Here is a 27,742-nt window from a genome sequence, read left to right as displayed (position 1 = left end):
CATGTGGTAGTGCCTCTTCGGTGCTAAAAACTTGATTAAGACCGAGGATGGGTGGGTCCTTCTGAAACCACAGCACAGCTCTGGATGAAAGGCAAGTCAATGCCACATGAAGAGAATCGATCCATTGAGCAGTCGTGTTTGAGACCGGCTGCAGCACATTCACGGTCCTCAGACTGAATCTGGGTAAAAGGAAAAGGCAACCTTGATTCTCACCACAGAGAAGGTTTCCAGTGTTGGCGGTCAAGAGAAACAGAGCACTACTGGGAATTGGGTGGGGAGGTCAGGCATTTCTGCTTGCATAGTGCAGCAATACTTACGTCAAAAAGACAACATGTAAGTCAGCCACTAAATGTACAGTGATAGTGTTTACAATTTTTTTTTTAACGCAATATTGTGAATTGTGTAATTCAGAAATATAGCTTTCCAGAATCTCAGGAATGGCTAAACCCTTAAGCACTGACACTGAGTGACACAGTTTAGTGAGATACAAAGTATTTGTCTTCCCTTTCTTTGTACATAGTATAGTGTATAGTAACCCTGTGCAGGCTGGTTACCTTTCTGCACATGATGCGAGAATGAAACACAAGTAAGTCCTGGGAATGTTGGATATTAAATACAAGATTTTTTTTATCCACTTCTGCATTTAATTATAGTGCAGTTACAGATTATTTCAGTCTGTATGATAAAATGTTACTATTTTCCTTGATTCCTGGTGGAAAATGATAATTCTGTTTCTGTCGCAGGACTTATTTTGTTCAATTAGGTTTTTGCTTGTTCTTGATGCGGCGAGGTGCTTTGTGCAGAGTTAGCGTTTCACTCTGCTGCTGGTTCTGTGCAGTTGTGCATTGTTTGCCCCCTCTATTTTAATTTCACGGCCGTGCGATTAACTTCCAAGGGCATTCCTGCCCCAATTAATATCTGTCCTTTCACAGTGTTGTCTGGAAAACACCTGAATAAAGCATCACTGAAGGCATAATGTAAATGTCAGCTGACTTGCACACAGGCTCTGCATTCAAGAGTACTGTAATCTCATTATCTGTGTAAACACCTTCCTGACTACTAAAAAAAAAAAAAAAAATGAAATACACTTAAAAAAATAAAAGAAAAAAGCAGCAGGTCACATCTGCACAGAAAATAAAACACATCCCGCCTACCTTCAACTAAGTCCTTTAATAAAATCTGAATACAGACATTTCTTTTTGCTTCTTCAGCTTTGAATCCTGAACTGCACGTGGTGCCAAGTGTCATCTCAAAAACAAATAAACGCACACATTTATAAATATTAATGAGGATTGTCACCCACAAACTAATCATTAGCATATGAAAAAAGGAATATAAGAAAATCAAGTATCTTCTCTTTTTAGCTTCTCATAAGACAGTGAAACGAAACAAGAAGATGGGAATGTGTTCAAATGTAAATGTTACTGACATTTATACTGTAGACGGATCCATAGGCATCAATCCACACACCCACACACACAAGAACACCACAGAAGGAAGTGAGCACTGTGCAGTGGACCAACACGAAACCTAAAACCCCCTCAATTTATCAAAGTGGCCCCACAAATCAATGTGGATTACTTTGGGAGAAAGCATTGCTCATGAGGCAGTGCATTTCCATTACCACACAACAATATTGGTCTTTTGGGAGGCAGCGGTAATTTTGTCTATTGATCAAATCACAGGCGAAGATCACATCACCGTGTCGTAGTTTAAGCAATAACTCAAATGCGGAGAAAAGTCAAAACCATCATCTCTGTGTGGATAACAGCGTACAAGCAACACACACACAGACACCTGTACAAACACAGCCACTAAGAGCACAAACATCACTCTAGAGGTCATACCAGACTCAAGTAAAATATTGCCAAATAATAAAGGGATTATCCCTGTAATCCAAATGGTGAACACGTCAACCACAGCTGGAGGTGTCACCTTGTCTGATGTCAGTTCAGCCGGCCTCTGCAGCGATGAGAAGAAAACTTTGCAGCTTGATAAAGTCAGATAAGCCAACAGTCTGAGGCTCAAAAGAAAAAAAACATGTTTGGAGAGTTGAATGAAAAGATTGTGCTTATATCTCCTATATTTGACCTAAAATAAGCTGTCCCAACCCACATCTGACTGTAGATGGATGCATATTCCAGCAGCATGTGATAGTTCGTTGGCAAAGCCTTGAAAATGTTCCTACTTCAATTTCCATTTTCTTTTTCTTACAAACAATGCCTCAACAATGCATCCTTTTAAGAATGCACCTCGCCTTAATATTTCCTTCACTAATTTAAACAGTATGGACGTAAATTATGTGGGAGCGCTTCCTCAGTGATAGGCCAAATTAAAACCAGAGGAGGGGTAGTGTCTGTGTGGATACAAATATCAACTGACTTTGGAAAGACACACAGAGTGTGAGAGCCAGACACACACTGCGAGGGGAAGATGCTAATAATGGGAATCCTGTCAACACCTCTTACACTCTCCAGTCATCCATCTCACACATACACACACACACATGCTCCTGTCTGCCCTTAAAATCAGTTGCTGCTCTAATGAGAAACAGTGAATGGGGCCACAAGTTGTATCAAAAAGGAGCAGAGCGAACATGAGTGAGATGTGGACAGCAGGGAAACACTTTCGCTTTTGCCTTTCTGCATCTTTTAAAAAAAAATCAAATCAAAGCTGCAAATAAACTTTCTGTCAGTCCACAAATGGAATAGTCAATAAATAACCTCCCATCAAAGTGGAAATGTTGCATAAACATTTCTATTCTTGCGGAATTTGTAGGAAGGAAAGACAGCAAGTGTGGCTATAGATGGGCAAATACTTGCAGCATCCAACTGCCAACACAAAAACCTTTAAGATACACACACAATGTAGTAAAGATGTTCACCTGAACAGAGCTCTGGAACATGAAATCAGTGCTGCTATAAGTGTGGCTGGTGTACCGTACGGAGGATAAAGGATGTTAAACACTACCGCAAGGCTACATGGACAAAACCTTCTTCCACTTGCTTTAGCTTGTCCCTCTGGGTTCTGCCACTGAGACAACATACAGTAGGCCGTATCACATACAGCTTTGTTTCAGACTATAACTCTGAGAACCATAGTTTGAAAAAAAAAAAAAAAACAAGTTGGTGCTGTCACTTAGGATGTCGACTTAAAAGTCGGCAGAGATTAGGGCTCTGCTTCCAAAAGTGGCCTCAGACTATTATTTGCTGCAACGCTAGTGATTGTTCCAGTCGTTCTGTTTGTCTGCTCATGTCTCCAGATGGCTCAAGACAGGAGTAGGAGGTCTCGGTGCAAACAGAGGTGGTCAGTCCAGCATGGGAGACAAACAGATTTTGTCATTGTGGCCTTAGAATTACATCATATTTACATACATTTGAGTCACTTTTGGAAACATAACTGTGCTCATTAAGGCGCAGTCTAAAAGTTGGCAGTGCAAAGATCTTCTTCCAGTAAGTAAACTGCAGGCTACTGCCCGAGCAACACGCTCTTACACCCAAAGTATAAAGCTCTGCTCTTGGCTTCTTCCGACAGTGTGACATTTTGATCAGATCCTCACTCGTCATGTTTCAAAAGAACTGCTGCCCTTCCATGTTTGAAGCCCACAGCCTCTCTGTTGTTTCATGGCTCTAGCTGTTCAAAAACCCCTGCTACGTCATCCCCACATACACAAACTCAAACACGCACCGAGGTCGCCTTTCATGTGTTCTGATCAACCCACTCACCAAGCAGGTTGCTGAAGCAGAATGACTCTAAGAATAAGCAAACTCAGATGAGTTAACGACAAAGTTTCTGAACCTTTAGAAGAAGGAATCCGGTGTTCGCCGCAGTAAAGGTGGTGGTTCACAAACCTGATCTGTCTCTGCTTAGGTAATCAACACATTCTGTTTTACATTCAGTTTGACAACCCTGAGTTACCGTCAGCACTGTGGCCTTCGATGCACTGCAGATTCAAAAACATGAGCAAATAGAGAAAAAAACACAAGCAACAGATGAAATTTGAGACATCTTCATCACTGGTTTAAAAAAGACAACAAAACATGATAACGTGATGGTGATACCATATATGAAAGTATATTTCATTCATTTTCTGTGTGTCCTCTGGAGGGTCATTGGGCGAGAGGCGGGGTACACCCTGGACAGGTCTCCAGTCTATGGCAGAGCTAACACAGAGAGACAGACAACCATTCACACTCACATGTACACCTACGTCCAATTCAGAATCACCAATTAACCTAACAAGCATGTCTTTGGATGGTGGGAGGAAGCTGGAGTACCTGGAGAGAACCCACGCAGACACAGGGAGAACAGACAGAAAGGCCCATGTATAAAATTCAGAGATGTATAAAATAATAAATAAAAGGAAAATTGTAACCATGGTTAAAAACACATACATGGAAGTAAAAAAAAAAACCATCAACTCTTGGTTTTTGAGAATACATAGATCTCTGTCTTTGACATTAAAGCCCAAATCATCCCCCTCACTTTGTTTCTTCATCACTCCTTCCTGCGCCAACATTCGATGACTTGCACGGCAATGCAAATGCACGGCAAAGTCCTCTAATACAAGCATCGTTTTGTAAGGACGCATGCGACGCAGCGTCTCACTACCAAAGAAATGCCACTCGGCTTGACCGCGTTGCTGGGGGCAACCAACGATGGTGAATAAGATGTAGCACATGCAGACAGAAGCACACAAGACTGGGAACTGAGAAATAGAGTGAGTCATAGATACAGAATAATGCCTCACACTTATTATTATTTGGTCCGACTTCCAGGATCCTCCAGAAAGTGCAGGAGAAGGTTGTGAGCTGATCACGCACAAACACACAAGGCCACGTATGAACAAGAGTTGTCAAAACATCGTTTTTTTTTTTCCTCCAGTACCAGCTAATGAGAGAAACACAGCGGCATGAGACACGGTCAGACTCATTAGTCCACTGAACCGCAGCTGTAATTGACTTCAACCAAAACATTTCACTCTCCCTCCTCGTTCCGCTAATAGAAGTCACTCTACTCTGAACCCTTTGTTGTGACGTTGCCTTCATATTCCTTGTTCTCTCTCACGCAGCCTGTCTGTCATTTCACCCGTGACAAGCCTCCCGTCGTCGCTCTGATCTTCATGTGCTACCAGCTCTCCCTCCCTTTCTTATGCGAGCTTCCTCTTTCGTCTTCAAGCTCATTTCAGCAGGCGACGGAGAAAAAAGACACACACTCGTACACACACCTCGAGTCCCTCCCCACCTTCAAACGATACTGACTGGAAACAAGCCATAGTAACTGGTTGCTGTGGTAACCGACCTTGACAAGATCACAATCAGCGTTGATGCTGCTTATTTTTTTCCACAATTATAGAAATCTTTTCATCGCGTTGCTTCCATTTCCATCTTTGAATTAAAAACTATATTTTAGTTTTATTTATTTATTTTGTTGGAGGACCACTGCATGCTGTAGTTTTGCATGGAGCCGGTGTTAAAGTACCATAATGCAACAACTAAATTTCTCTGTGCCTTCTGCATCTGATTGAATGTGAATGTGTGTGATGTTTGCTCGTTATTTCACCTTCCATGTCACCTTCAGAAACATCCATACAAGTATCGCTATCTCCTGCACAGACAATAACAATCAGACAAGCTTTTACATTTGTGAGAAAGCCCGCAACAACCTCTAATGCTCTATTGCTGCATCATTATACCCTGCAAGCCAGAAATCTCTTAAATTCCACGTGCATGTCTTCCTTTTAGAAGGCTGTACAGAAACAAAAAAAATTAATCTCATCCAACACAAATGTGAAAAGATGTACATCAGCGCACATCAGCTCAGATTTGATTTCCTTTGATAAAACACGCAGCATTTCTGTCTTTTCGGGCATGAGCACATACCATGCATTGATGAGTGGATACACTTATTATATTAACTGAGCTCCTACATCAATCTAAAAAAATAAAATAAATAAATAAATGCCCATCACATTTCCAGAGCTGAGGGTAACATCTTCACATTGTTCTGAAAATCCACTGATATGCATTTCAAAATTACCGCAAGTCTCTCTGTTGATCAGCACGACATTTGGATTTCATCACGGGGCGTTTCAACCAGACATAGAGAAAAAAATACCTGCGCTTGCACTTACGTAGTTCTACAACAAGGCAGAGACATTTTATTGTTGTATCAACTCAGGCAACTCAGATGATGTGCATGACTATGTCCCTGCATGCATAATCAGTTCGCAACAGAGCCACCCCGGACCAACTTTTTCCGACAATAACGTTGTGGGCGGGGGACGTTCAGGCTGGTTTCCAGGGTACACACAGTTTTCATGCAGAGGGCTTTCTGGCTCTGGTCCTCCCTGACTAAGCACAGTTGGAAAGGAAATGATGTGAGAAAAGGCTTACAAGCTGCATCGTTTTAGGTTTCACACTGCAGCAGTGATGTTGGTATTGATGGGCACCTGTGCTGAATAAGGAAATATAGAGTTAAAGTAGAAACGGTTTGCTGCTGTGGTTTTATTTAAGAAAAGAAAATATAGATATAAAGACATGAAGACGATACACAGCAGCCAGAAACTGAAGCTGAACAGGACATGCTCCTAAATGGGGAGTGATAGAAAAACATGCACATACGGTCTTACTGTATGTATAATGCTTTAGACTGAAATACATTTGCCTACTAAGCACTAGCCCCCTCCCACTCTCCATCTGAAATTTAAAAGTTAAATCCCAGAGGTATTCCCACTCCCACAGTCACAGCTGAAACATGGATCCTACAGAGAAGTAACCTCCAGGGAGAGAAACAGGCAGCGAGTCGGATCAAAAAGAGTGTAGATTATGAGAGGGTGGGTGGGGGATGAGGCATGCTAACCAAGCTGAGTCGATGCCAAAAGAAGCACTCTGTGCTGGTAAGGAGGAGAGAGCTGAAATATCAACCTGAGGGAGGAGCTAATGGCCCAGGGGCAGCTGGCCTCCTTCATGCTGAGCAAACACCCACATTCCCCATCTTTCCCTGCAGCGCAGGATCGAAGTCTGCCGCAGTTCTCTCTCTTATTTCAGCATAAATAGGTTATTCTTTCTTTTAAAGTATTTTTTAAAAGACCAAACAGCGGAGAGGAAAAATCTACTTGTGAATTAAGAGAAAAAACAGCAACCCCCCCAAATCCACACGTGCCCCGGGACAGATAGAAATGAGTTTAGTACTATTCCCCGCAGCCAGAGACCATGAGGAAAAACTGATCTCCCCAAAATGTGTGATGTGTTTCCAATGCATCACAGCAAAGTCAACAGGAAGATATAAATGTGTCCGTTGGGAAGCTGTAGGGCTGCAACAGTTTCAGTCAATCTATTATTTTAGTATAGAACCGAGTATTTGATCAAACCTTTAGCACTAAATAATGACAGCAAGTTGACACTAAAATAACTTCCAGTCTCAAACATTCAAACTTTTAATCCAACATATCTGATTCTGGAGAAAGACAGGAAGAATAGAGGCAAGAGGGATTAGACGTCAAAGGGCGGAGGCTGGAATCAAACCTGTGCCACTATAGCTTAGAAGCTGCTGCCTCATTATTTTGAGGTTTCATGGGCTGTGCCAATATAGTCAACATACTTAAAAGTACAATCTATGAAGAAACCATTTCAAAGCTTTAACTTAATGATACTATTCATCACTAAATTTAAGATTTATCCAGTCTAGACCTAATTAGGAAAGTTGTCCTCTACTAAATCCCGCCATTAGCAAAGATTGTGTTGAGTAAGTTTCAACTTGAACTGCTTGTGCTGACTGTAACAGCAAAGGCACCCATTTGGAGCATAACAACAACGGAAATTTAGTTTAATGGGTCTATATGAGAATAAACAAACTTGCAAATGCACTGGAAAGCAGCATTGCCGTAGTAATCATTAGGCTCCGTTCTGTTTTCTTGATTTGTCTGAAACACAACAGAGAAGGACACGATAACTCCCAGACACTGATCACCAAACAAAACCCGCTGTAATAGTCCAAACACCGGCGCTGCTCTCCCGCTGTTTTGAGGCTGGATCGCCAGCGAGGTGTCTTGGTTGAAATGTTTGAGCAAAGTGTTTGCACTTTGCATGGTTTACAGATTTCCTACACTTAACAGGGTTCAGGTTTCTGTGATTTTCAGCATGCCTGGAGGAAGACGCCACCAGAGTTCAGAACTAAAGTAAACACTTTGATGTGTCAGTGTATTCCACCTAAATCAACGCATTTACCTAATCAAAATGAGGATGAAGATACATATGATAGATAGATAGATAGATAGATAAACTACAACCAAAGTGTGCACTGCCGGAGAGAGAAGCTGAAATGACGCCACAAGGCGGGATGATGTTTCTACCAAAGAACCTCAGCTGTGGAGAGAAAATCAGACCCCCACCTGTCTTTTCTGGAGGCTTAAGCCGTTACTCAACTCTTGCTGTGGCTCCTCTAAAAGACAAATGTGTTAGCCTGTCAGATCAATCAGTCCCGCGGTTTGTTCTCTCCTTCTCCACCTTCTTTTTTTAATGTTTTACACACAGATATACGCACTTGCACGAAAAAGTCCTCGGAAGGCATCCAGAGATTAACTTATTGGCCCGTCTGGCTGTAGCCAGTCCCATCTGAATTGATGGAACAACAGGAGGAGCAGGAATCCACGAGGAAATGCATCAGTCAGGCTATTAAAATGAAAAATGACTTGAAGATTATGCTGCCGGACTCTACTGGGAGACAATGCCGACTGCATTATGCATTAGGTGACAAATCTGATCACTGCTGGATGCTGAACGGTTGCGCGTGCATGTGTGTGTTTTCTCCTCAATGGCAAATTCTCCCTCAGATGTAGTGACCCCTTGAACACCATTAACTGCTGCTAAAGGTTTGACCTCTGACCTTGTGAATTTCTCTTCGAGGCTCTTTTATCCAAGACAGACTGGGTTATATTAAGGGTCATATTTTCCTTTTACTGTGGCATTCTTTATGTATTTCACAAACCCAGAGTTAGAGCCAAAGCCTTGCTGCTATTCTTCTTTCTTATTTTTACACAATTTGATGATTTCATTTTTGGAAAAAGCGGTTTCTAAGGCTGCAACTGTGAATTCATTTGTAATCCTCTAGTCTGCCAAGTTTCTTGATTTGAGTAATTGGACCCATGTCCTTCAGAATACCCAAAAAAAATATTATTTTTTGTTTGTTTTTTTAAGCATTTAACAATTTCTACATGATCTGAATCACAAAATTATAGTGATGCTTTCACTTTGAACATATGAACACTTATTTTAACTCTTTAAAATGTGGACATGAGGTTAAGGTGAAAACTCATCTCATTCTATAGAGAAAAGTCATGACAGATGGATGATATTCTGTGAGGCTGGATTGTTTTAATTATTATTCATGTGCACAATTGCAAAGGTGTCTGTGATTCTGAATCAAGTTTTTTGCTTTTGGAACAAGTTTCTCTATGACTCCATCATGAACTTCATATTGCCATGCACCTGTGTTAGAAGTGAAGCACCCTGCAAGTCGTTCTCGAGGCTCTTCATTTATCATTCTTACTGCCTGATTATCCTCTTAAAGCGTCTTTCAGCAGAAAGCGTCTTTCTCAGGAAGTGAGAGACAAAGACAAAGATAATAAAAAGTTCCCTGTTCTCTTTTCTGTCCTCTGTAACCCGTCTTAAACACAAACGACCACATAGCTACTCAGCTGTGTACACGTCTCTGCTTTGTGCATTCAAACTGATAAAGGAGGATGATACTGCATATCACTAAACTTCTCTAGCCCCATATAGACAGATAAGTACACAGAGGACACATTCACACACCTACAACCTCCCCTCCCACATGTGTACACACATAAAAGCACCATTAAACACAACGCTGGTCGCTAATCATAGAACAAAGAGAGCCTCCAGTCAGCAGGCTTTCCCATTGATCAGCTATAGAAAGCAGCTAGGAAGGTCGAGACTCAGCTTTGTTACACCGGGAAGAAGTAACGGCAGGTAGAGGCTGGAAGTCACACGAACAAAGCTCCATCTGTCTGTTGAATTTCTGCTGTCGGAAGTTCACACTGATGACGACCTGTTGCAACATGCCACTGAAAAGCGCTTTGTTACATATATATAAAAGAAAGCTCAATAAACATCTTTGCTCAGGTCAAAGCACGGAGGAGGAAGTAGACGTCTTTTCCTATCATAAAGCCGCTCTGGGCTGAAAAATTAATAAAAGCACAGGTGTCATACAGTTGCACCACCTGTGAGTGTCTTCATCATTGCAACAGAGAAACAGAATCCCATGGCAGACATTTACCTCTGGTCGTCCCCCTTGCTTCCCTCCCTCCCTGTGAGCTAAGTTCCACCCCGTTGGCCTTTTCTGTTCAACAGTCTGCAGGCAGACCTGCTGGCGGCCGGGTCGAAGCTGTTTGTAAAGAAGTGCAGCATCAAGCATTCTGTCTGACACGTCCCGGGCTGCAGGTCAGACTAACACACAGACACACTACAAACAGGGCCGGCAGAGGGAAGAAAAGGAGGATTTGCGAGAGTGATCTCTGATGTATGCACATACAAATATATCATGCATTCAAAACATAACAGCTATTTCCCCAGACACATGACCCCGTCTCTCTCTCTCTCTCGCTTTTCTTTTCTGTCTTCTCTGATGTATTCACAGCGGTCAGTTCAGGAACGGAAAACGTCCTGAAAAACCGAAAACCTGCAGCTTTCATCACGCATCGACCGGCTTCACTCCTCAAAGATCAAAATAAGGCATAATGGAGGCTGTTTGTGTTTTATGTGCGTGCATTTGGGCATGCATGAAAGTGCCTCTGAATATAAAAGAGTGTGTCTGCAGAGACGTAATGCGTGTGCACACATGTTCAAGTGCAGATATGCGTTTGATCATTCTGGTGTAAACATCCCCTCCAGTTGTGTTTCATAAGATAAAAATACTTTTGATAATTTGCGTACTTTTCTCCCACAAAAAGTCTTTTAATTAAATTGTGAAACAAAAAATTGTGCTTTTAAACTTGAAGCGTAGCTGCAAAGCCATACTCTGACATATTCCCAGTAAGTACAACAACCATTGTGGCAGTGGTGTGGCAAAAAAACACTGGAAACGTAAAGGGGGAAGGTACCACAATGAACTAATCTCATCTTTGAAGGGACAAACCAATGGGAGCAACTGATAGAGTTGACTGAAATGCAATGCAAACACAGAGCTCCCCTTAAACCTTTATCACAAGGAAACACCACCCACAACTTTGGCTCCTACCACTTCAACAACATCAGAATGGAAGTTCAACTCTTCATAGCTCTCTACAACAAACCTGAACTATACAACACAGCTCACAAATCTAAACTGTGGTGTCTGGGTCCACCTTTCTGAAACTCTCAGGGTTCCCTGTGAGTGTACACATCTGTTTATACCATAGCTATATCTGAGCTAAAGTCCATTACCCAGACGGAGCAGCGGAAACACTGATAGTATTTTTATTTCAAAATGAGGATGGTGAGGCTAGCTCCGTCCATACACTAGAAATATTTTTTATGTTGTGCTTTTTTCAGGGTGGTGGTTAGCACTGATGCCTCACAGCGAGACGGTCCCGGGTTCGAATCCATGGGCCGACTGGGCCTTTCTGTGTGGAGTTTGCATGTTCTCCCTGTGTCTGCGTGGGTTCTCTCCAGGTTCCTCCCACCGTCCAAAGACATGCTCCTTAGATTCACTGGTGATTCTAAATTGGCTGTAGTTGTGCATGTGAGTGTGAATGGTTGTCTGTCTCTCTGTGTCAGCCCTGTGATAGACTGGAGACCTGTCCAGGGTGTACCCCACCGCTCGCCCGATGACTGCTGGGATAGGCCGCAGGTCCTCTGCGACCATCCACAGGACAAGCGGTTGTGCTTTCTTCACCACCAAACATTTGGGGTGAGAAATATACAATATGGCTAGCAACCAGAGCCTGGAACGTCCGCTAGCAATGAGTGAAGACCAAATTGCTCTATCTGCAACATCCAGGACCTAAGTCAAGTTCATTATTGATCTTTATCTCATCCAGAGCTCCAGCTTTATCATTTTCATCACCACCACTAGTGTCTTGACCCAAGGGGGCTTTCCTATTCCAAACACAGCCTTATCGTCTCCCTCAAATCTGTGACATCACGTTCAGCTCTAAATCACATTTTTCTATTGCGTAAGTCATTAAATAACATTTATTGCTCACTCAGAACCAAGTCTCTCCTGATTGAAGTATGTATAGGGTTTTACTGAGCTACCTGGGAGACAATAAATGCTGGAAAAAAATAAATGTTTTACCAGTCTTAAAAGTTCCAAAACAGAAATTGTCCTCAAGATTCCACCAAGCTCTCAAAACAATACCGACTGCTTCATGCCAGGTTTGGGCTCAACCTTAGGACCTAACCTAACTAAACAAGGGGCCCAAAAGTAGTTTTTGATTCTCGTCTGTCTTTTAACAGCTCGACACCAAAGGCAATGCAGTCCTGCTTCCTTCAGCTCAGGCTAATCTCTAAGTGTGACAGGTTGGAGAAATAGAAGGCCCGCAGGACACAAGGATCAGATAGATAAAAAAAAAGAGCAAGCTTTACTTTCAAGCTGATATGGTGCACAGCATCAAGACAATCAATAAACCACAAGAAGCTGGCAAAAGGCAGAAGATTCAGAAAACAGGCAAAAGGTCGTACACAAAGAGTCCAACTAGAAATTAGGACCATAGCCACAATCTATGTAATGAGTGGGGGAAATCAAAGAGTGTAGTGTATATACTGGCAGGTAATTAACTGATGAAGAAACAAGTAGAACTAAGTAAAAACAGGTTTTAACAGGAATGCAAGAACAACACAAAAACTCCAAATCATGACACCTACTTATTAGACCCTTTCTTTTTCTGTGATGTTTAAACTCCTCTCAAGCCCTCTTGCTGTTTGAGATCCTCAGCCAGGAAATGACTGTCCCTGAATCCCAACTCTGGACCAGAGGTGATCGAGGCCTTTTGCCATTTGTGCCTCTAAGCTGACAAATCCAGACGAAGTCAGTGACTTTTTTAAATCGCTCATGAAAACTTTCTTTTATCTTAAGGCCATCTTTTAATTGGTAGACCTTTTTATTGTCGCTCCTTTAATTTATTCTGTCTTCCGTATTAAATTAGTAGTTGTTATGCTGGTCTGTCTCGTACTTTGCACTGGGGTTGCTTAATTTTATTTTTCATATAATTGTTGCTCGTGTACTTTTTATTTAAATGTCTACTTGGCTCAGGACCTTGTAACTTTGTTTTAGAAAGGCAGTATAAAATTAAAGTTATTACAAATGATTTAATACACAATAGGTCTTAAACTGAAATACACAGAGAAGCTTTCTCATTAGAGCAGATGAATATGAAAACAGCTTTCTATTGTCAAACTTCATCTACATAGTGAAGGTTAAACATTCATGTTAGATAATTAAAAATAAGCCTAACAATTTGGGTGGAGAGGAACTTACAAATTAGTGTTCATTATGTCATACTACTCAGATTGTGACATAGTTGTGAGAATATAACAGCAGCAGCAGCAGCAGTTCATGTATTCAATAAGACAATTCCAAACAACCCTGAAGCTACAGTTTTTTGACATGTTGAAGTCAACACGCTTCTGTCTTCATCTGATTCAGCACGCCTGCAAAGAGTGATGTTAACACATGTTCAGAGCAAAAATGGTGTTAAAGAAGCACTGCTCTGCGTTGGCATGAACATGGTGCTTCAGAGTGATGAGAACATTCAAACACAACACTTAAACTAGAAATAACAGCTCTCAAAAAGCAACATCACAGCAACAATCATTTTGTTTAAAGCTGCCACGATTTGTCACTGAATTGATGGGAAAAAAAAGTAATCTGGAAATATTTTATTTAATGGATTGTTTCAGTAATTTCACGATCAAACATTCAATGTTTCCAGGTAATCTAATGGGGAAATGTTTCACTTTTCTTTGTTTAACATGACAGTAAATGGAATATTTTTTGGTCAAACCTCGTCATCCTTGTTTTTTTTTTTCTTGGGGCCTCTGCATTTGGACCATCTGCATCAGTGGACTGGTCTCAATGAAGTGAAAGAAACTGTTTTATTTTTTTTTGCCAGTCGGGCTGACACAGGCTTTCTTGGGAACTATTGGTTCAAAATGCTGCAAAGAAATCCCCCTTTATTTAGTCTCCTCAAAGAACACAACACCGGGCAGCGGTGGATACAATTAACATCGTCAGATCTCCCGCAGAAATACAACCTCAACATTTATCTTTTTTTTCTTTCCACTTCACAGATGAGTGCTTTGTCAAGCGGGCATAGTACAATGCCGGTTTTCCAGCTAGGTTGCTTCTTTGCTTCATTAGATAAAATGTGGAAAAGAGGGAAAAGAAAGCGAGGACGTGCTACAAAGGACTTCGACTCACCGAACACATCCGGATCATCCTGTTCCTGGTGTTGAACACAGATTGTGAACAACTCAAAAATACAAGAGAATGGAGGAACAAGAAGAGCGCGAAGCGAGTGTCCAACGTCTGGAAAGGGAATTAAATGAAGTTGGCAACTTGAAATATTAGCTACCACCGTGTGTATGTGTGTGATGCTAGGAAGGACACATCCTTCTCTTCACCATTACGGTGCTCACTGGTGACACTGGAGTGGGGGCAGGATGCACTGGAGGGTCCTCGGAGTAATGAGCAGCAGCAGGCTGAGTGCTACTTACTTATTATGGAAGGTCCAGAAGGAAAGTGAATTACAGCAGCTGAGCAACACCTCAGGACGGACTGAGCGCTAAAACTACATGACATCATCACACTAGCCGCCTGCATTAACCACTAGAGTGAGGTCACCGCAGAGATGTTGAGAAACCACCAGCGGCTCGAGTAAAAATGAATAAAAACACAAGTCAGATGATTGATCGGGGTTCACCGTATTAGCTGATCAATATATGATTTAAGACAAGGGCGGACGAGCCCTGAGTGGTCCGGTCTGGGAGCATGTGTGCTGACCACAGTCTCCATTTAATCTAAGCTGACAAGATGAGTACAAGGGCCCAGGAGCCACGTCCTCTATTGACAGCTGAGAATAAATGGCTGCACCGTAACAACAAACAGTGAGCTCTCTGTCCCAGAGCAACGCCTCGGTTGCACTGGTTGCAACTTCCTGCTGGACGGCTTCATGGTGTCACTACTAACAATGCACAGCGGTGACTTCAATCTCAAATCACAAAGAAGAACTTTCTTCAACGGCGGTCATCTGTGAGGAGGATTTCCCTTGGCCTCCTCTGCAAGTTGTAATTCCTTTAAGGGCCATTTCACTCACAGTACAACAATATTAACATCCTTTCTAGTGAATGAAATTGGATTTTGTGGGCTTCACAGCATTGATCAATTATACAAATGAATCTGAATAATGTGGTGTAAACTTGGCATTTGGCCATCTTTTTTTCGAGACATCTCGTTTTACGTCTAATACTTAACTCCTTACAAACTAAATTCCTGAAGATTTACAACTCATGGCTAGGAAAAACAACTCTGCATGACTAGGAAGAAGAAGAAGATTTTCTCACAAGAAAGTGGGAAAAGTTTGCAATTTGTTTATTTTTGAAGTGACTCTTTACTGGTTCCCCATACACTGATAAATATTTTATACAGATCTGAGACAGAGTAGGGCTTCACAAACATGTTGCACAAAAATAAACACATAAATCACATGACTGCACAGGATTTAGGAGTATCTATTAGAACATACTGCATATAGTATTCAAAAATGTGTTTTCATTGATATGGAATTACCTGAAACTATTAATTGTTAGGTTTTTGGTAGCTTAGAATAAGCACTTTATCTCTACAAAGGGAGTGGATCTTATTCCATGGAGTCGCCATGATACACTGCCATGTTTCTACAGAAGCCCACAACAGACAAAGCAAACACTGGATTGCCAGGGAGTCCCATTCATTTTTCAGTTTGTTGCAATCTCCATACTCGCTGCTTGATGCCATTATGTTCTAATACCAGCTTCTGTTTGTTCCTACTTAAACCTGCAGCAACTTTGACTGCAGGCAAATTCACAACATAAATTTTATTCATCTTTCATTCATCTTCTGTTCCGCTTATTCCTGTTAAGGGTTGTGGGGGGTCTGCTGGAGCCTATCCCAGCTGTCATCGGGCGAGAGGCGGGGTACACCCTGGACAGGTCTCCAGTCTATCGCAGGGCTAACACAGAGAGACAGACAACCATTCACACTCACACTCACACCTACGGCCAATTTAGAATCACCAATGAACCTAACTAGCATGTCTTTGGATGGTGGGGCGAAGCCGGAGTACCCGGAGAGAACCCACGCAGACACAGGGAGAACATGCAAACTCCACATAGATAGGCCCAGTCGGCCCATGGATTCGAAGCCAGGACCTTCTCGCTGTGAGGCACCAGTGCTAACCACCTCGCCACTGTGCCGCCCCTAACATAAATTTTAATAAAGCAAAATCTTTAGTTATGGAGGAACAAATAAATAAGAATCAACTAAAGGGGGATATATTACCTTGTTAAGAAATTAATTAGTTCAATAATACACTGATTCACACTCAGATAAGTTTACATATTTGTCCACTACATTATACAATCAGGAGTTTGACTAGAGCTGAATCTATTACTCATTTAGACCTCTCTTTAAAATCATACAAAAACGCTCAGAACTGCTTCACATGCACTTGACACAGAGGTGAAACTACTGATATTCACTTTGAAGGCAGCGAGACGCTGATTGAATGTAATGTTAACACTTCTCCTCTTTGTTGTTATGAGTCATGCGCGACACCAAAAGCGAAGCATTTCGCAACAAATACCGTGTCAGTATTCCTGACAGCCATCACATCCGAATTCACTCCGTTTGTATGCAACACGCAGAAATCCTTTTCATCACAATCACCACATTTTCAAACTGGCACTGCGGACTATGCTTACGTATGAGTGCATGTGTGTGCACAAGTCTGTGTTGATGTCTTAAGACCTGTTGCCAGGATACTACCTAAGCCTAATCCACCAGTTAATTAATGATGACTCACACTCTCTTGCTGCCAACAAAAAAAAAGCAGAAGCAACAGAACTAATCAAATCAAATACTTTGCATCTTTGTCTTCATCTGTGACTAGAGGTGATCTGTTCCTCACCAACACCATTCAGGAGAACAATGTCAAACAGATACGCACGATCCAAAAGAGTTCTAGGAAAATGGTTTCTTGTGAGGTGCCTACTTTATTTTATAAAAAGAAAAATATGTTATCTGTCTGCAACAGCTTTTGGACTGTTCTGGTTTTCTAAAGGCAGAGAAAACATGAGAAGCCACAATGGAGTCAGTTTTGTGTTTAGAATCAAGGCAGAAATCAATACAGGAGTCTACAGCCCTTTTATATTAGCCATACAATATTACTTAGGTCACTTACTTTGACCTAAATGCTAACATGAAGTACCTAGATAGAGATCAAGGCCTCACTTGTAACAAAGCTGAGTAAAACATATATATAGTATATAGTATACATATATATATATATATACAACAGCTGGTGGTTAAATAAGATGAAAGGAATCATTTCAGTTGCAAGCTTTGAGTTGTTCTGATCTTATTCCAAGTTGCATTGTATATCTCAGTAAAAACAGACAGCTGCTGCGACATGATCCAGCCTGATGACTGCATTGGTTGCAGAAGATGGTTCTTTTGTTGAATAAAAACCGACAGCAACAACTGGCATTTATTTAAAACAACCGAGGGAGCTGTTGATTCAACTGTTTTTTTCATTTCGGAGGCTGTGGTTTATAGTACTATTAAATCGTATTGTGTTGTACTGACACATGTTTCTATCACTTGACAACCCCACGTTCATCTGAGTGCTAGGTAAAACAACAGAAACATTTTAGTCTTTCATTCCACACAGTTTAACCCCACCACAAACTACATCCGTCATCAGGAGATAATCATCCAGTTGAATCACCGCCGTTCTTATACTCTTTGATCATTACAGCAGTAATGAAGCTAAGATTTAGTGCAGGACTGTTATATTAGAATGCATTCGTTTTCACTAGTGTACCTAATGAATTGGCAAGTGAGAGTATACGACAACTGGAAGTTAAATAAGATGAAATGAATAATTTAAGTTGCCTCAGGGATAAAAGTGAGGGAAGCTTTAGGATGTTCTGATCTTATTCCACGTTGCCAGTGCCTCGTGAGTAAACACTGACTAGCTGCAACATAATCCAGTCATCAGGCTGGATTTGGCAGGTTTACTACTGTAACATTCTGTGCATCGCCTTAGTTTTGCAAGTTAGCGTATTTGCTAATTAGTGTGAAGTGCAAAGTACAGATGAAGCAATCCCAAGCGGATGTTGATATATTCCACAGTGGGATTTATATTCCATCCAGTAGTTGGAAAAGCCCCGACCAACTGACAGCATCACATGGCTTTTGTGTTGCCTCATTTAGTCCAGTATAGGCCTTTACCCTCTTTCCACACACAAAGACAGAGATCCCCCTGCAACACAACAAGCCCCTACAAAACACTTCTGTTCACACTCTCCCGCAGATTAGTGCAGAATCTGCTGACAGTTGGGGCTGGAAATGCAGCAGAAAGAGCTGCCTCACAACAAACACCAAGAATACCATCCAAAGCCGTCTTTGTTACGGCCCTGTCGGCACATTTGAGATGTCAGAGTGTTACTTTTAGAGGGACCCAAAATCAACATTTCTTTTCTTTTGCACAACCAGGAGAGCGGGGGAGGAGTGAAGTAAATCCTTTTCTGGAGCTCAGAGATGATGCACAGAGAGGCTGAATTTGTAAATGATACATGCAGTATGTCCTTGTGATGGATTTATACATAGCCATATTTTGTCTAAAGCAATTTAATTCTCAGGAGGCAGTTTGTGTTTGGACGCTTGGATCGGACCCAAGCTTAACTCACGGAGACGCGAGGTGGACGGTAATTTGTCCTGCATGTCAGCCGCTGACAGCTGCAGTGGCCTTTTAGCTCGCTCGGCCACGTCGACTCATTTACTGGTCAAACCTGGCAGGGCAGCTTGATTCAGAGCCAACAGGTGAACCTGCTGATAATCTGGCCTCACTCAGCCTGCAGCCTCGGAACCGGCCCTGCTCATCGATACAGCTCGGCTTCACCTTTTGTCGCCAAATTACACTGACAGGAAGAGACGGCGGCTGGCTGCACGTCTGCAGAGCTGAAGAGTTTAAGGAGTGTGGGATGATTACAAGCGCTGATGCGAGAAAGAGCAAGATATTTGGAGGATTAGTCGTAGGCCAATGGTGTGTGTGTGTGTGTGTGTAGCCATATCTAAATGTGCCTGTGTGATATCGCGCTGTCAAAGATGACTCTGAACATCAAAGCTGTGAAAAAGCTTTTGTCCAGAGTGTGGAAAATCGGGACGAGGGAGACTGATCAAATGATATGCAGAACACTGAGATGGTAAATGTGTGTTAATGTTGCTGATGTGTGTGTGTGTATATGTGTTTGCTGAAAGAGGAGGGACAGCCAGGCTGCACTCAGCAGTCGTCGCTCTTTGTAGGAAGTCAAGATTACTCTTTCTCTCACGGCGACTCTGATGAAATCCCACAGCACCAGTCGTCACACAGGGATCCTTAATGGTGACTCACGGTGAATGCACCTACAGAGCACCTGCAGAGCACACACAGCCCCGCACAGACACAAACACACACACACTCATAGGTTGTGAAGGTGAATTATTGTCACCGTCCTCATTAGCTTAGTTGAGCAACACGGCAGGAACCTCAACATTAAGGCTCCATGTTGCAGCGCTCCATGTTCTCGCTCAAAGAGCCACGTTGGTGACACTGACACTGAGAATACATTGAACTCAGGTGAGACCTCAACCAGCCTACACATTTAGGATGATTATTCATATAGCGACCGCCTTTCTAATTCTTCTCATTTGGCTTGCCACCAGGAGAGGAGGAGAGAAGGAACACTGTACTCCACTAAACTTCAGTTATACAAGAAGCAAAGCTTTTGCATTCAAATACAAAATAGATAGATAGATAGATAGATAGATAGATAGATAGATATACAACAACAGACCCGTGCAAAGCTTCCTGTCCGAACTGATGGAGATGCTGCTTTTCACAACAAAATATTTGATAAAGACAAAATATCACGTCAGCTCCTGGACACAAATCATGCTGCACATTATTCTGCTATACACTGATCAGCCACCACATTAAAACCACTGACAGGAGAAGTGAATAACATTGACCATGTTGTTGTTACTTAGACATGGTAAATGGCAAATGGCCTTGCTTTTATATAGCGCTTTTCTACCTATTGGTACTCAAAGCGCTTTACAGTCACAGACACATCTTCCCATTCGCTCACACAAGCACACACACATTCACACACCAGCGCCTTTCAGTGTCTTGCTCAAGGACACTTCGGCATGTGGCACATTCCGGGGATCGATCCCCTCAACCCATAGGACCCAAAGGTCCCCACTAACAACATTCTGTTGCCAGACACCACAGGACACCCTCAGAAGGTCCATGTCCATTTGATGAGCTGAACTGTTTTGGAGACACAAGGGAGACCTACACAATATTAGGAAGGTGGTCATAATGTTATGCCTGGTGGGTGTATTAAGACACATAAGACCAAATGACAGACCTGACTATAAGGGTCAGTTAGTTAAAATATTATTCTTAGAAATCTCAAGGTTTCAGAGGGGAAGAGTGACTGCCCCTGTCTGGTTGAAGGTAAATCACTTCCATCCTCAGATGAGTCTCCAGATGCTGGTCCCAGACGCACTATCTGGATTTTGGCACCACTGTGGCAGACGTTTCCTGCTGCAGGTTATGCTTTTTGTTTACAACTGACTCGGCCAGTACTGACCTTCTGCTCACCGACATTATTTTCTATTTATTTTGTCCGATTCGTTTATTTGTTATTATGAGTTTACAGCGTCTGTTGATATAATCTACAACCATACTGTCTTGTGAAAAACATGTTTGGCTGTTCTCTCGTGAGCACAGTTGCAGTACATTCCCATTAGTTCTAAAAGGCTCGTTTATGTGATTTTGGTGGAACGGACAGTGAGGTGATTCTGAACATTCTGACATATGTGAGTTGGGAACTTGATGATGTTTTCTGAGTCCCTGTATCAGGTCTCAATGATGCATCAGGTTTCCGTGCCCAAAGATAACACAAAGGTTGACAGACCAGTAACACCTCCTCCACACGTTTGACCAATCAGCTCGAGGCACTGATCAAGAATGTGCTTTGACCTTTGAACTCCGACCCCAGTGGTTACTTGCCGTTCCCCTGTAACTATACACTCCCGCACAAACAGGCAAAAAAACACATGCTCTGCCTCTACCCCCCCTCTCTCTCACGTGCACACACAGATGGCCCTGATGCCACAGACCTCCCCTCACCCATGCACTCTGCCCCACTGCCTCTATAATTAATGGACCAGGCCTGCTCCGGGTCTCTGGCAGAAAATCAAGGAAGTGTGTATTCATAAATATTAACAGGGGCCAGCATGAACATTTCACATAAAGGAAAACAACAGCTCAGTTAACGATTCTTCCAAAGGTATCATACTGTACGCTCATGAAAGACTAGAGTACTGTAGTTTTAAAAATATCCTGTGTGTGTGTGTTTTTGTGTGTGGTATCACTGGTTACCACAGAGGCTCTGCATCCGCAGCTAATTGCAAAAGATTGGCTCCATCCTCTAAAATTCATTCAGAAACCTCATTTCCTTTTTTTCATGGCATTGGCACAATTAATTTAGCTCTCTGGATGAGACTCAAGCATCTGGACCGCTTTGAAATCACTGCACCCAGTTTAAATAGCATCACTGTTTTAACTCCAGGTTTTGCTGTTAGTCTCTCAGTAGGTTTATGATTTTAGTATTCCACCTTTCTTTAAGATGGGAAAAACTTAGGCTACATGATGACTGATTCAAACACAAGCACTGTGTCATTGTTGTACTCACAGAGAAACCTGCCCAGAAGGGACAGGAGTGCCGGACTCTGGGTGATGTGGTGAGAGCCAGAGCTGCGAAGCTGACAGCCAGGATGAGGCTCCCGAGGACCATCTGAGAGACCCCCAGAGCCAACATGATCCTCGTCCGGGTCCGGTACTCCCTCAGCCGGGAGAGACTACGGGACAACGACGCCGGGCTCAGGGACCCCGGGCCGCCCATGCTGCTGCTGCCGCCGCGAGGCAGCGCGTTCACCGGCATTGTCAATGAAGCGTAAGACCAGCCGAGTTAGACGAATGCAGGTGTAGAATACGAGCACAATAGCATCCAAATAACAGCGGAAGCGCCGCGTGTCCGCCCGCAGTGAGCTGGTGAACGGTGTAACTCGAGGTCAGTGTCCGACGTGGATGATCTCCATCAATTAAGACGCTCGCTCCAATTAGAGGTGCGCTGCGGCTGATGGGAGGAGAAAGGTGAGCGCAGAGCGGACTGGACCAGGCACCAGATGTTTACCATAGCACGTACGGAGAAACTACGAATATGTTCAAGTCGAAATTTACAAAATGAACCGCCGGAGTTCTCGGTGAGTGCCCCAGCAGAGATCCCATTCCTCAAAAGTCAAAGCGCAAAAAGGAAAAAACCAAAAACGCATCATCCTGCTGTCAGCCAGCCTTGCACCATTGTCATGCTGTCATGCTCGCCCGTGCAGGCTCTCCCAACAACTCAAGAGCGAGAGATGAAGCCTGGATGAGACGAGTGTTCAAACGTGCACGCACTCCTCGTGGATTAAAACGCAGAGGGGGGAAAAAACGTGTAAACGGTTGAGATCACGCTAATTTTGATGGTCTCTGAGTGTCTGAATACCCGCAGGTCTGAGTGAGCAACGCTTCTTCTTCTCCTTCTTCTTCCTCTGTGAGAGGCACCAGCCGTGGTTTTCACAGACGACAGCAAATCTCACAGCCAGGACAGGAGATGCACACTGCGCATTGGAGATGTGCCACTCCGTGCGTGTACATGGCGGCGAGCTGTACGGAGTCTGTTTTACTACGACTGTGAAGAAGGGAGGGGAGGGGGGGTCCTACTGTAAGGCAACATAAAAAAAAAATAAAAAATTGCTTGTGATTTGTTAGCGCTGCTGGTGATGGATGAGAACGTGGTGGGTCCTGATCTGCAGATGAGGATCATCATATAACAAAAGACATTGTTGGACAAAAAAAATACATCCTTTTTAAAAATGTTCTTTAGTTGAAAAAAAAAAAAAATACATTAAAGAAATTACAATTTTAAGTCCTGCTGGATTCAGCTTTAACGTGACTGATAAGCCCCAGCAGCAGCCGCAGTGTCTTGCACACGCAGCATATCGGGCTGCATTGTCGTTTAACACTGGCTCTGTGTTGCCCTTCACCGTGCAGGCCGGTCCTGTCAGGTATGAGGAGGATTTTGCCATGAGAGCACCAAGAAGTCAGACTTGCTGCTCATTAATTAACAGAAAAAAAAAGTCTTGACGGGGTTTGAGTTTGCACAATTGTGCTTTTGTGAGGCCCCGTGGTTCCAAACCTTTGAGGCTTTAAAAGGGATCAATCTAACATGATTGTTTTTAAGGAGATCTGGTGGCGTTTTCCACAAATAAAAACAGGTTAACAGAAAATCGGATAAAAGTTTTTTCTTTCTAGTCATTTTTGAACTCATCTTGGGACCCATCTTGCTTACATCCTCCAAGGACCTGGTCATTGTGTAACTACTTGTCATCAATTAGGACTGTGTAGTTCTCTCGACATATTTTTTGAGAACGTGTCTGAATGATCTGCACTCTATAGATGTAGTGGCAGGGCTTTTAAATCCTTCAGGTAAACCGGAAACTACAAATTTGACTGCGTTGATTCTCTTACTTGTTGGTTTCTGTCTTAGAAGGACTTAAATATTTCTGACCTTGCGTGGCAGACTTATTCACAGCTCACTTGCGCCGGCTAGCGGTGATCCATGGTGATGCAGTATTCCTATGCTGACTAATGATCATTCATACATTTTCTGTAAAGACTTGTCCTCTGGAGGGTCACAGCGGGCTCGAGCCTATCCCAGCTGGCACTGGGCGAGATGCGGGCTACACCCTGGACAGGTCACCAGTCTATCACAGGTAAACTAACGATCAACACTCTGAAATATATACAATAGGCAAAAGATTGGCTAAACCACAAAATGAACTAGGGACAACTTTCATACTTACTGTTTTGGTGTTTGATTTTTAAATTGAACTACCCAAAGTGCATGGTCTCAAGCAAACAGGAGAGAGTTTGGAGCTGTACTTTATCTTGTGTGGCAGGGAACTAGATAGTTTTGAGTTTTGGACTCTCGGCTGGAGGGAACAAGCTCTTTGAAAACATTTTTCCAGACATTTTATAGATGAAACCAAAATGATGTATGTAGTAATAGAAAGTCTAATAGCAGCTGTGAACAGCACAGGCGAAAAAATATCATCAATCACCGCTGCTTATTTTAGAAAAAAGGAAAAGAAGAAGTTAACTTTGTAGGTTATACAAAATCCTTAGACACTCTTTATTTTAAAAATGATTTTATTTATTAATACAGTGGTATACTTAAAATTGTGTTGCAGAGGAGAAAAAAAAATCAGCCACACGTGAAGAGCTAATATCCAATTAAAGCTGTGTTATATCTAAAAATAAAACAGTACTGGTGTGCCATACATCATATATTGTCTATTAGTACAAAAATACATTTAAGGGCACACAATATAGCATCCAGTATCACAAATCCGTGAGGGGGACACTTTGAGAGCACACCCTTCCAAAAGAACATGTTTTAAATGCGTTTTAGGCCAAGTTCCTGATCCATACGTGGCCACAAAAAGACCTTATTGTAACATAGCGTCAATATGTTGGTAGAAAAGGTGTGGTGTGTTATTGTTACGTTACAATTCCAAGGCTCCAGGGTATCTCCAGAATATCAAGATAACCGTGCTCACTTTCCTTTGCTTTTTAAAACATGTTTTCTCTAAGTTTTATACAAAAACAAAAGACATACAAAAAGTTCATTTACAAACGAAAGAAACAAGGCAATATGCTAGCTTTATTTACAGCCACTTCTTTTCATTTTTTTTGTTGTTTTGTTTTTAAGTAATGCATAGCAGATAAAAGAAGAGCATACCATTGTTATCCTTTATCAACTGTTATTGTGTGCTAAACCCAAGTTTCTTTTATACAGTGGGTTCACAAAAAATGGCAACACAAATGACATTATACCATAATTTATCATAACTTATCTTTTTAATGAAAAGTGAATAATCTGCAGATAAGGCATCACTGCTTATTTGTGTGTGAGTGCAAGAGTGCACAGAGAGAAAAGGACAGAAGGAGAGGCGTAGAGGAGAGGCAGAGAGATGTGAGGAAGGAAGTGTAGATGCTACTGGACCTGAGTAAAGAACATGCATAGATCTCCCTCAGGCAGGAAGGAGAGACGTGGTGCTCGGTAAGAAAGGAAGCTACAAGGTATTACTGTAGGAAAAGGAAGAACTAAGGAAGGAGTGACGGAAGAACGTCTCTTTAAGTGTGCTACTCGGGTTCATATCCAGCTCATGTTTTGCCATCTCCTTCACCAGATACTTGCAAATTTCTTCACCTGCCTCAAGCCTTCTATAAAATTCCCTCAATGTGGAAAAAAAAACATGGCGATAATTCTTCATATTCAGCCCCAGGAACTGAGAGATAAAGATGTGGACTGATAATTGAATTCATGAGTAAAAATTTAGTAAGTTTTCTCTATACTACTATATATACTGGAGGCATATATAGCATAAATATACTGACACAGATTTCTTTGAAGCACATATGTTGCCTCAAAAGCCATCCATCCATTTATATTCATGTAAGAATTACATTAAACATTGCTTTATATATAGTGTCAGTCCTCAGTGACATGGGGCATGCATCAAAGGTTTCATTTCACATCAAAACTTCAAATTGAGGAAGAGTTTAAAGAAAAGCCTTCATCTCGCTTTCATCCACGGGTGCAGTAAACAGCACTGACTGGGTCTTCTTCATGCTCCTTTGTGTGTTGGGTTTGTATGTTTGGAGTGCATCCGTCAGTGTATGTACACTATGTGTGTGTGTGTGTGTGTGTGTGTGTGTGTGTGTTTATGCGCGCGTCCATCTTCTTCATTTAATTCCCCACGGTTCCACATTCAGTAACATCACACCGGCTGGTCCATCCTTAAAAGTGGTCAATGAGCACAGACACACAGTTGGCTCCCACCAGGTAGTTGGGGTCTCCGGGGAGAGACTTGTTCTGCCAGCTTTTTGGGTCACCTGAGGACAGACAGATGGAGGGGACGATGAATGATAACAGCTGCTTATTATGTAAAATTCATGCTGGAATACATTTCATGAGCACCAGACAATACTCTTTATACCAAACCTTTAAAAAAAAAAAAAAAAATCCAGGAACTACTGGTCAAAAAAAATAAATAAAAATAAAAAAACACTGACAATATCTACTTTGTAAGCTGTGTTGAGCGCATGTTTGAGGCCTAGATCCGAATGCAGTGGCACAAGAGACTAGTGAAAACTGTTTCATATTTTTATTGATCGTCCCTAGTCACTTTTAGACTGCAAATTAAACTTCAGTCACTGTGAGGTCTGGGTCTAACGGCAATTATAAACACACAGGTCTGTGCCAAGAGCAAAGTTCCAGCAATCAATCAGAGACAGCAGAGACAGCTTGGCAGAGGTCCACTGATAGAGTGCACTGTCTACTGTACATGTGACAAAATAGATTTGCTTTGAATATGTTTTTTTTTTTTTTTAAATAAGGTTTATCCACAACACTTTGTAATGAAGTATTGAAAATATATAGATGTGTTCAACATTCTCCAGTTCTAGAGTTAATGGATATGCAAATATGACTCATTTAAAAGGAAAGGGATTTCTGCATCTCTAGTGTTTGATGGAGGTTTTTGGCGTTGAAACAAAAAAAGTGTGTCTCTTCTCTCCTTTCCTTAATATTAGCCTGTGTATATGAACTTTACGTCAATAGGAGTGATTTCTCCTTCATTTATTAGCTTGAAAAATAAGTAAATCATTTTTTTTTCTCGAAAATCAAACTAATTTCTTTAGTGCAGTTTTTGCTCAAACTACAAGAATTGATATCACAAATCCCAGTGGATTATTATAATGATGTTAAAGGTACCATGGGGATGTTTTCAAGTAGATATTTACCTGCATGGTCAAGTTTAAGGAGCTCAGATTATCAAACTATTAACTTCTGCTTAAAAATAACAAATCAATGCAGATATTATTTCTGAATGAATTTCTTCAACTCTAGTGTATCCTCAAGGTATAATATGTAAAAATGTGAAAGTACTTGTATGCATGTGTGTACAGGTGTATCTTTAAATGAATGCAAATAAATGATGACCTCACTAATTAAAACAGTACACACATACGTGTGTTGAACGTGTTGAACACTACAATATACCTATAATGTCACAGATGTTAAGATGATATTGAAGTTTCCACAGATTACAATTTCAAATGCTATTCTTCATGATGAAAAATCAACCATTATAAAGTGCTAAACTGTATCACAGTGGTTCTGTTTGAAGTATTTAAGCTAACACAGTGAGATCACTATGAATAAGAAAACACAGTACAGATAACACGTAGAAGAAATAAGATGCAGAGACTTAGAGGAGTAAAAAGGAGAAGAAGGGAAACAAAGTGAGAAGAAAACCACAG

At 41.9% G+C, this 27,742-nt stretch overlaps 2 protein-coding genes across 6 annotated transcripts in view; both read right to left on the bottom strand.

The window, feature by feature from the left end:
* fam189a1 (family with sequence similarity 189 member A1) overlaps positions 1-22,607 on the bottom strand; it is a 92,477-nt gene extending 69,870 nt beyond the window's left edge. Inside the window, exon 1 of the mRNA XM_084541761.1 lies at positions 22,008-22,607. Coding sequence (XP_084397887.1) covers positions 22,008-22,256 — 249 coding nt within the window. The 5' untranslated portion in view covers positions 22,257-22,607. The remainder of the gene's footprint in view (positions 1-22,007) is intronic.
* Positions 22,608-24,558: 1,951 nt separating this feature from the next.
* Positions 24,559-27,742, bottom strand: part of tjp1a (tight junction protein 1a) — a 46,269-nt gene continuing 43,085 nt past the window's right edge. For all 5 annotated transcript variants that reach the window (XM_084541537.1, XM_084541538.1, XM_084541539.1 and 2 more), the window contains one exon: positions 24,559-26,314. In XM_084541537.1, coding sequence (XP_084397663.1) covers positions 26,220-26,314 — 95 coding nt within the window. In that variant the 3' untranslated portion in view covers positions 24,559-26,219. The remainder of the gene's footprint in view (positions 26,315-27,742) is intronic.

This window comes from Chelon labrosus (genome assembly GCF_963514085.1).
Source record: "Chelon labrosus genome assembly, chromosome: 3".
NCBI classification, from domain to species: Eukaryota; Metazoa; Chordata; class Actinopteri; order Mugiliformes; family Mugilidae; genus Chelon; species Chelon labrosus.
The sequence above is the reverse complement of the archived record's forward strand: the minus strand, read 5'-3'. Positions and strand labels throughout refer to the sequence as shown.